This window comes from Pantherophis guttatus, chromosome 2 (genome assembly GCF_059756535.1).
Source record: "Pantherophis guttatus breed Tessera chromosome 2, ASM5975653v1, whole genome shotgun sequence".
Taxonomy (NCBI): Eukaryota; Metazoa; Chordata; class Lepidosauria; order Squamata; family Colubridae; genus Pantherophis; species Pantherophis guttatus.
In genome coordinates, this window is record NC_142064.1 from 170220728 (window position 1) to 170231628 (window position 10901).

Consider the following 10901-nt stretch of genomic DNA (forward strand, 5'->3'; position numbering starts at 1 on the left):
CCCTCCCATTTCTTCTTCCTCCTTCTCCCTGCCTACTCCCTCAGTTGCTTTCTAGCGAAACAGAGGTGCTGTAATTTCATTCTGCAATGCCCAAATTTTTTAAAAGTTAAAGACATGAAGGAAAAGAGCCATGGAATATTGTTTTCTTTGAGTTATGGGAAGAGAACAGAGTGTGCTAGGCACAGAGAAGGAGAAGAAAGATGAGAGAGTGTCAGCAGAAAGAAAGGGGAAGAAGGGAGAGGGATAATCTGGGAATGGAACATCTAAGAAAATATGTAATCTCCTGCATACGTTGCCAAGTCCTTTAAGTAACACTGGCAAGGAGCTTAAACTCATTCTGAATTTGAAACCAAGATCTCCTGGGAAGTGCTCTGCATGGGGCTTCCCTTGAAGATCACCAGGAAGCTAACACTGGTCCAGAATATATCAGTGTGAATAGGGCTAGACTCTTCTAAGTTTGCCCATGCTATACTTCTGAAGTGTGATCTGCTCTGGCTCCCAGATACCTTCTGGGTGCAATTCAAGGTATTGGTTGTCACCTTTAAAGTGCTACATGACACGACATCAAGTTATTTGTGGGACTGCTTCTTCCTGTGAGTATTGCTTGTTGTACCAGAGTAGATAGGGTAGATATGCTGAGCTATGTCCTTTCTCTAAAATGTTGCCATGTGTTCCTTTTCTGTGACTACCCCATTATCCTCCCACTGCAATCTGGCAGGCTCCAGAAGGCTATCAAGACCTGGCTCAAGACCAGACACTAGGGTGCAGAGAGGGTGCCTTGGTATGGTTGTTGAATGGTTTTATGTTTCTACGGTTTTTATGTTTCTGTAGTTTTATTATTGTTGTAAGCTACCCAGAGTTGCCTTTGAAGATGCATGATGATACAAATCTTTAAAATAAACAAATAGTTAAATAAAATCCTGTCTTTAATGTGCAGCAAATAGCAGTGGGAATGGACTGTTCCCATGAAATAATCAACCACCACAGTGACATTTTTGGAGAAACTATGCAGACATGGTTACAACAACCTGTAAAAATATTCTTTAGATCTAAGAAAGAAGCAAAACATTAGGAAGAGACTCAGACTGGCTCCCTGGGATATAGACGGGAGGGAGGGAGGGAAAATGCAGTCAGGCTTTCAGGATTCTGTTGCTACAGCCAATCTCAATAAACATGGACTTTTGGAGTTGTTTTCCTGGTCTGGTCTATCTCGAAAGGTGACCCTGATAATACGGTATCCAAGTTGTAGAGACAGGTTTCACAAAAGATATTTGAAGCATTGGGGAAATCAAGCAAGCCAGACAAATCATTTTCGTTTTTCCTAGGAACGCTAAGGATCTGGGAGCAGCCAGGCAGGCAAGCAGGCAAATGATGATCCTCTATTGAGCCAAGATATACTATGTCCTCTACTCTGCATGTGGAACAAAATATCCAAAAGTAACTGTTGATTCCTTGAGATAGAGTTTGGGGCTTCTTGCAATAGAAAATATCAGATGGAAATTTAACTAAACCTTATAAATATAATGAACATAGGTAGTGTTGATCGCATTAGTTTTCATCTCTAAGTAACCTTACTTTTTGATTTGTTGTGGGGGAGGGAAGGAGATTTGGTATAATAGGATAGGAGATTTGCAAATCTATAGTTTTCCATTTCAGCTTTTCAAATAGTCTTGGATTTCTTTAGTTTTTATGACCCAGTCTCCCTTTCTCAGAATATACAGGAACAATGGCTGTCTTTTATGGTGCAGTACATATTTTATGTCATCTAATTTTTCCCCCAGTTTCTTATTATTAAAATGAGGCGATAGGTCTACTTAATCTGGTTGAATGATGTGGCCATCATTCATTTTGATTTGTACTTTATCTTGATTTTCTTGAAGTACAGCTAGAACACAGCCACTGTTACCAACAGTGGCATATACAGTAGATGCCCTTGCCTTTTGTACTGTTTATGGAAGTATGTTGCCCCTCAAATGAATATTGTTCCAGGTCAGTCTCTGGTATTAGATACGTGAGATGATAGAGATGGAAAGGAAAATACAGTATACCCAAAACAGTACATGTAGTTTGTAATAATCTGGTAAAACTAATTCTTTCCATCTGTAAAAGAAGTTGGAAACACAGTTGGCAAGATGTACTACACATTATTTAAAGGTGAAACTAAAAGTTTGTGAATGCGATATTAGTTTGATTTGCAAGGCCCTGGAACTGGGGGGACATTCTTTGTTGTAAACAAGGGCTTAGTCTTGTAACTTTCCATTTGCTAAGAGTTGAGAATTGTTTTTCCAGAGTTCTTCATGAAAGCTACCCATGAAGTGATGCAAATGTTTAGTGTTCAGTTAACACCTGTGCTTTAGCAATTTATAGCATTGTTACATTACTGTTGTACTGCCGAGGAGGAAAACTACCAAAATAGAAATGCCAGTACAGAGCTATTAGTGTCAGCTATACAAACACAGTGCTTGGGTGGGGGGTAGGGTGGGGGTGGGAAGGAAAAGTGCTTGGAGGGTGGGGGTGGAGAGAGGAAAAGATGAGCAAATAACAATCAAGTGCAAAAGTATTTGCTCAGGATTGATAACTTTGTAGTGAATGTATAGGACTTGTTGATGAACCTATTATGGCGGTTGTGCGTAACTATCAACTGCTGCCAATGTTCTTGGTAATTGGGGATCTATTTTGAATCCTGTAAAGTAATATCCATCAGCTTTCATGAAAATAACATCGTCCAGCTGGTGGAGAAAGCTTAGGATCAGATTAGAATCATGGAAAGAAAGAAAGAAAGAAAAAATCAGAAAACTATGACTTGGCTAAAAGCGGAACTTCCTACGGTGTAGAGGGATAGAATGCGCATATTTGAAATTTGATATTTATAATTAAAGCAATCATTACAAGATAATCATCTGAATCTTCCAGATGAGTTTTACATTTGATTCTCACTTGCTACTCTTCATTTCCAACACTCAGCCGGAGCAGCTGACATCCGTGAATGCCTTCTATTTCTGTGGTTTCTCCGCAGCACAACTTAATAATGCAAGAGTGTTATAACATGTGTTAACAGAATGCTAAGCGTTAGCAAGATGAATCTGCAGTTATTATTAAAAATTCTGGGGAAACAGTTTCCGAACTTGATTAATTCCAATCTTCAGTGCCAATACCACTCATGGGGGGGTGGGGGGGGGTGGAGAACTAAACTCTAATCGAAGAAAATGGAAAGCAATAGACTTAGAAAAGCAGAAGAGGAGGGCAAGGAAGCTAAAAGAGCAAGGAAGCAGAGGCTTGGGGGGTATTGAGTATCTATATAGAAGTTCTTAAGAACAAACAGCTGCTACACGGGATAGGAAAATATCTTATCCAGAACCCCAGGACAAAGCAGTTTGGAGAGGATGTCATCAGCCTTGGTATGGGGGTGGGTGGGTGTGTAAATTGTGCCAGGGAAAAACCACTGTAGCATTAGACCATCATAACATGCATTTATTTGATCACCTGAATCTTTTGAAAGACTAAACCAAGCATCCCTGCATTAAAGCAAACAAAAAGGCTTGATGGTATATACTGGTGGCATGTTCAGCTTCTCAGTTATCATTGTGCTCCCCCTGGAGGAAAACATGGGCCATTGTTAGAAAGCTGTGACTACTTTAAAAATCTAAGCTACCAGGGTAAGCGTGTGATTTACCTTGGAAACTGCACTGACTCCTGGCAATTGCCTGGATAAGTCCTTGCAGTTTTCTTGGTAATGGGATGAGAAACACTATTATTCATTTGCTCAAAGAACATTACATTCTGCAATATCTGCACTTCTGTGTTTTGGATCTGTTTATTCTAACCGTGTTAGGTTAACTGGCTTATACTAAATGTGCAATAAACTCCAGAAAGAGAAGACCGGGTCAGGAATGAATAATTGCTGAGCTCTTTACTTTCCAAAGTTCTTTGTGACCCCATTTGGCTGACAAACTTTGTACATTGTGAAATATGTTGGAAAGGAAAGTTTCTGGCATTGCCTACTGTATAACCTACGTGTGTCTAACATCTCTCATAAATAAAAAATAAAATAAAATCTCTCAGAATATTCAGTCACATTAATTAGTTTAGCACAGCATAACCAACATGCGCACCTCCGGGCATTGTAGAAGTTCACTTTCCATCATCCCTTATAATAATATTGGCCATGGTGCCTGAATCTCCTGGGAATGCTGCTCCAGGAATATTTAGAAGGCTATACAAATGCATTCTCATGTACAACCTTTCATGGATTACAGTCCACTTCTTCAAAAGCCCAAAACTTTGTTACGAAATGTATTAGGATGGGTTTTGGGTTGGCTAAAAGGACTCCATCTCTATAATTTTTAAATATAGGGGTTCTTTCTATAGATATAGCAGTTGAGTTACACAAGAGCAATGCCTCCCAAGACCTGACCATGAGCAATTTATAACTATTGTTGTATTTCATTGGTTAAGAAGAAATAAAGACTGGGCAGAGATTACTTTTATCCCACTATACAAGAAGGAATGAGAGGGGCTGGTATTTATCAAGCAAAAAGACCGTTTGCTCTAGAAGGAAGAAAAGGAGAAAGTGAGTTAATTTTGAGTGTCGCTATGCTTAAATTTCCATTGAATTTGCTCTTCGCTCAAAATAAGAGCTTCCTCTTTGCCTCTTGAAAACAAGATTTCCCCTCATTCCAATGTATCTGCAACATTTCGTTGTTGTTTGTAACTTATGATTAATGGTTGTAACTAAGATTTATGACCTATGACTCATTACTTGTTGTTTATATGTATACTATGAGCTTATGCACCGGAGACAATTTCCTTGTGTGTGCAATCACACTTGGCCAATAAAGAATTCTATTCTATTCTATTCTATTCTATTCTATTCTATTCTATTCTATTCTATTCTATTCTATTCTATTCTATTCTATTCTATTCTATTCTATTCTATTCTTATTCCTATTCCTATTCCTATTCCTATTCCTATTCCTATTCCTATTCCTATTCCTATTCCTATTCCTATTTCTATTTCTCTTCTCTACTCTACTCTACTCTACTCTACTCTACTTTACTCTATTGAATAGACTGGCTGCCACACCTTGCCTCTTCCTGTTCCATTTGACTCAACCCAGGTTTGGGGAAAAACCTTCAGATTCTATATTATTGGCCTACTACACTATCAGGATTTGTTGGTACAACATGGCTTGCCATAGGGTTTGCTGTAAGCACCAAAGCTTTTAGGCTTTATAGAAAATAGAGATTAGCTGAATGCTTTCTATGAGTTCACCATAATACTAAATAGGCTTGGGATCTCTGGAGAATGAAGACAAAGTGGGGAAGCTTAGACTGGACTGAATACTTTGAGAATGATTGATAAGATTAATCCTGGGAACTTTCCTATTATATTGAGCATGCATATATGTTGAACTCAGTGGTCAGAAAGATTGGATATAAAGTGAAATAATAACAACCTCATCTCAAGGAACACCAACAGTTTCTAGTAAAGGAAAATGGGCCCCAGCTAAGCTGCTACTGAAGCTTCATCCCGCTTGGAAGTTGGCCACTTCCATATAATAACATGAGGAAAGGTGAATAAACATTTAGGCAGAAGAAACATGAAATTCTAAAAATACCAGCAACAATATACAAGTAGTCTTCAACTTTGGACCACAATTGAGCCCAAAAGTTTCTGTTGCTAAGTGAGACAATTGTTAAGTGGATTTTGCCACATTTTATGACCTTTCTTCTTAAGTGAATCACTGCAGTTCTTAAGATAGTAACACAGTAATTACGCGAATCTGGTTTCTCCATTGACCTTGCTTGACAGAAGGTCACAAAAGATTATCACATGACCCCAGAACACTGCAACGATCATAAATATGAGTCAATTGCCAAGAATATGAATGTTGATCATGTGACCAAGGGGATGATGCAACAGTTGTAGGTGTGAAAAACAGTCCTAAGTCACTTTTTTCAATGTCATTGTAACATCAATCGGTCATTAAATGAACTCTTTTAAGTCAAGAACTATTTTTAAGAAGATGTTGAATAACCATTTGTCTGAAGTGCTGTAGGGTTTCCTGCCTGGGCAGGGGGTTGGACTAGAAGACCTCCAAGGTCCCTTCCAACTCTGTTATTCTATTCTATTCTATTCTATTCTATTCTATTCTATTCTATTCTATTCTATTCTATTCTATTCTATTCTATCCTATCCTATCCTATCCTATCCTATCCTATCCTATCCTATCCTATCCTATCCTATTCTATTCTATTCTATTCTATTCTATTCTATTCTATTCTATCATACCTTTTTTAAAAAACTTCTAAAAGTTATCATAGCTGCAAGGAAAGACTGGGATAAATATATTTCTCCCCCCCCACATTTAGATTTACTGTTTATGCTGCCCCAAACATGGTAATGATTTTTTTGCTTATGGCAAGTTTAAAAAGTATGAATATTATTGGGCAACAAATAGTGTGGCTCATTTCATCAGAATTCAGTGGTAGAGAAACAACGTGGTGTAGCCCAGATATTAACCCTAGTGTATGACAATCATCATTGGAATTAGTTACATTTTTCTTCTTTCAACTAGCTACAGACTTATCCATCATCAACATTATTTCTCAAACATTTGGTTAAACTAAGTGTCAATCTTTCGGTTTGTCTGGGATGCACTGAATGAAGAGGAATTGTTTTGGGCCACATATAAAATATGTAATAGAAATATATATAAATAACAAACTTTCTTTATTTTTTACAGCTTTATTACAATTTTATAAGACCACATTACTAGCTATCGATGGGTTGGACATGTCTGGTTTAAACTCTTTCCGAAACCCTGCTTTATAATTTTCATATGTCAGTATAATGTTATAATGTTTTTTAAAAAATACTGAGTTTTTTGCTTTATAATAGCAATAGCTCTTAGACTGATACACTGCTTCATAGTGCTTTACAGCACTCTCTAAGATGTTTAGAGTCAGCATCAGGGGTGAAATGCTTCCGGTTCGTACCAGATCGCCCGATCTGGTAGCGATGACGGTGGGTGGCTCAGAGAACTGGTAGCAGAAATCCGTGCCCACCCCCATGCCCAGCTGAGCCACACAATCATCAGAGGCTTTTTTTTTTACTTTTAAAAGCATTTTTTCTTCAGCCGAAAATATGCTTTTAAAAGTAAAAAAAAAGCCTCTGATGATTGCGCGGCTCAGCTGGGATTGTCAGAGCCTTTTAAAAGCATTTTTCTACAACCTCGTAGAAGAATTGCTTTTAAAAGGCTCTGACAATCCCTGCTGAGTTGCCTGATCGTCAGAGGCTTCTGTTTTCTTTTAAAAGCATTTTTTTTTGCTTTTAAAAGAAAAAAAAAGCCTCTGACGATCAGGCAACTCAGCTGGGATCGTCAGAGCCTTTTAAAAGCATTTTTTTTTACAACCTCTGAAGAGGTTGTAGAAAAAAATGCTTTTAAAAGTAAAAAAAAAAAAAAGTTGGCCATGCCCACCCAGTCACATTACCCCCCCACCACCACCACCACCAAGCCACACCCACAGAACCGGTGGTAACAAATTTTACATTTCACCACTGGTCAACATAATGCCCTCAACGATCTGGGTCCTCATTTTACTAACCTAGGAAGGATGGAAAGCTGAGTAGTCAGCAGAATTAGCCTGCAATACTGCATTCTAACCCCTGTGCCACCATGGCTCTTATGATTGGGGCTATTCCACACATTGTTAATGCTTTACTTGCATACAAAAGGAAGTATTGATAAACAGACTGCAAGCATGCACATGTGTGTATTTTCCAGGAAGCTAGCATTGTCCTTCAAGTCACAGACTTTTCTAAAATTGCAAAACGTTCTGGGGTGCTCCATTCTTGGCAGAACATTTGGGAGAAGCATGTCACATCTTGACTACAGCTTCCTACCATCTAAGCAGGTATACCAGAGGTACAACTGTTGCCCCAGCAGCTCTTAAAAATAGATAAAATCTGAGTTTCCCTCAGCCAATGCAAAAAAAAAAAAAAAAAACCTGCAGTAAGCAGAAACCAATGTGTCATTTCCTTTAATTTCTTGCCATGGAATAGTTTATTCTAAATGAATAGACTGCCAGTCAGGCTCTCAAGCCACTCTTTGACAACCCAGTACAGGCATGTAAGTTCTGGAGGGACCCCCAGCTTCCCCTCTCCTTCCTCACTTGATTCTGCTAGGTTGCTTTAATATTTGCTCATTGAAAATGACCATTTAAGGTGCCTTCTTTACCTTGTGCGATGGCCAAGTTGCTGTCCTTTAGGATATCCATTCTGGAACTTGTGTGTTTTTTCCGAAAGTGAAATTCGTTAAGGTCCCCTCAGTGGGGCTGATATACTTCAGCCCAATCTGTATCATCTCTCATCCTTGCTTGAAGGATCTGCGCAAAGCTCTGCTGCTGTGCTTAATTTATTGAACCTGAGCCTCCTTCACAGGTAATGCCTCCCCAAGGATGTTCTTATTTGGTGTAAACAGTGGTAAAATGTTCTTCCACCTACTCACTTGTCTCTGTTTACTGTATGCCTCTCTGACAGGCAGGATCTACATAAGCAAGATAGTGATCAGAGTATCAACAGGCTCATTAAAAGGGACCATTTATTTTTCGAAGGGTAAACATTATCATCCTGATTTCCCTTGCAACATCACAAAAAGAAAGAAAGAAAGAAAGAAGGAAGGAAGGAAGGAAGGAAGGAAGGAAGGAAGGAAGGAAGGAAGGAAGGAAGGAAGGAAGGAAGGAAGGAATTCCACGTGTACCAGAAGAGCAAAACATGGTACATGGAAGAAGGAGCAGCGGGGGTGTGATCCCCTTAGGAGGCTCTTAATTTCTGCCCTTCTGATGATTAAATGTCCTTGAACTGATGGAACATAAACACAGAAGTTGGGCTTTCAAACTGCTTCTTACTGGTTCCTTTGTTTCTGCTTGAAGACAAAAATAGAATCAGGTGAACAATAAATTTCACATTTCTAAGTGAGTGGCTATGAGATTTAGTGTCTATGAAAACAAAGGTGCTATAAATGTATGTCAGGGCTAGTCTGGGAAGGGCTTTGGTTTAATCGGTCACATGTTTAAAGTGTAATGTTGAGTAGATGTATCTCAGCCTTCATCAATAAGCACATGGCTTTAATTTGTAGCATTACTTATATCGGAAAACAAGTACTAAAATGACATTGGTATTAGATGGGAATGCAAAGGCAACTTAATGCCATTTTAATTCATTATATCATTCCTGTCAGATGTAAATGCCTTATTCTCCAATGTGTAAATAATGTATATATGGAACATCAGAGGTTAACTTATTCTTTGGACTTTAATGTATTCATAACTTACCACTCCCATTCCTAGCTCCACCCCTTGTATATATAAGGAGCCACCCTCACCATTCTCGTTGCTTCTACCTTGAATATTCAGTGAATATAGAATGCCTATCATAATTAAAAAGAAATATATTTAAAGCTCTAACTCCTATTATCTTTATTGAGTCTGATCCTGAAAATATTGCAACAATCTGGTAGCAGAGGATGGTTAATTGACTCAATAAGTAATTAAAAATGTCCAAGAAAGATAGGCCCAACACCAGGGCCTACAGCAAAGAAATAGAAACTGATCAAGAGATGATCAACGAATCCACCAATGCGATTTCGAGAGAATCCGAAGAATACACCACTGAAGAAGAAGAACTAATGAGTGAAAATAATGACCAGAAAGAAATCGAAATAGAAAATAACGAACTCAGGTCAGAGATATTAAAGATACTAAAAAGCCAAAAGAATGATGAAAGTCTCATCGCGGACCTCCAGGAGATGCTGAAGAACAGCGGAGCAGCGAGAGAGAAAAACGTCATTAAAGAAAAACCCAAAGATCAAAAAACCGTAAGTGAGATGACTACTGAGAAAATAGTTGTTAAAAAGAAAAGATGTGATCCCGCGCGAAATTTTGAATGGCAGCCATCTTGGTTTCAACGAACTTCAAAAGAGAATGGAGCAGAGCCAATCAAAACGCTCAGTTCAAAATTTCTGGCGCGAAAAACACTATCAGACGAAGAAAGTGAGAAAGAAGTCTCAAACTCTTCAGATGATCCAAAATCAGAAAGTGAAGACGATTTAACAAAATCTCAAGTAAAATCAGCAATGAAAACACTTTTTGCTGCTTTTGGGCCAAGACTGAAAATTACCAAGACATCTACGAAGAAGCAAGAAATCAAACCGGCGACTCAAGACCTGCACGCTCCCATCCTGACTTCGAAAGCGACGACGCCCGAGCCCAGAGAGCCATGCCGATTTCGCCCTACACCACAGACAAGATCGAATACCAACGCACACAAAAAGAAGAAAAGAACCGTCGCCACCACCAGAACCCCAAAAACCGAGCCAGAGACCGACTCATCTGAGGAGGAGCGGATCGAGAGAGCTGAAAGGGAGAGAACCTTCCACGACGCCACCAAAGAAGAAATGAGCAACGCGCATGTGCGAAACTACGTAGACGACCCAGAAGGACTTGAACTGGCCAGAGAACCGCGCAGACTCATTGCAAGCATCCCAATGCCGTTCTGTAATTTCCTGCACTTGAGAGATCACGGACTGCCCCAGGTTGTAAGTAATGGACAGAATAATGTAGGTAACTTACCCAGTGACTTCCCAAAACTTAGAATTGATGGCATTAATTTACAAGAGTGGTATCAACAGCTTCAGGTTATTTTCATGAAAGAAAGTTTACTATTCTTTATAACTAGCCCTCCAAGAAGACCTTGGACTTTAAAAATAGATTGTTTACATCATAGAGCATTTTTCATAATAATATCTAGCGTGTCTCCTGCAATGTATCATAGCATCAAACCAAACCTAACTGTATCAGAAATAATTCAATGCATGTTTAATCTATTTCACAGCGATAGC

The 10901-nt window shown here is 38.9% G+C and overlaps 1 protein-coding gene across 3 annotated transcripts in view; it reads right to left on the minus strand.

The window, feature by feature from the left end:
* LOC117676591 (TBC1 domain family member 24-like) overlaps positions 1-8392 on the minus strand; it is a 32931-nt gene extending 24539 nt beyond the window's left edge. For 2 of the 3 annotated variants that reach the window (XM_087887295.1, XM_060688640.2), the window contains exon 1: positions 8241-8364. In XM_087887295.1, coding sequence (XP_087743421.1) covers positions 8241-8280 — 40 coding nt within the window. In that variant the 5' untranslated portion in view covers positions 8281-8364. Of the gene's footprint in view, positions 1-8240 lie in introns of all 3 variants that reach the window. The other variant, XM_060688639.2, reaches the window with a different exon arrangement.
* Between the last annotated feature and the right edge of the window lie 2509 nt (positions 8393-10901).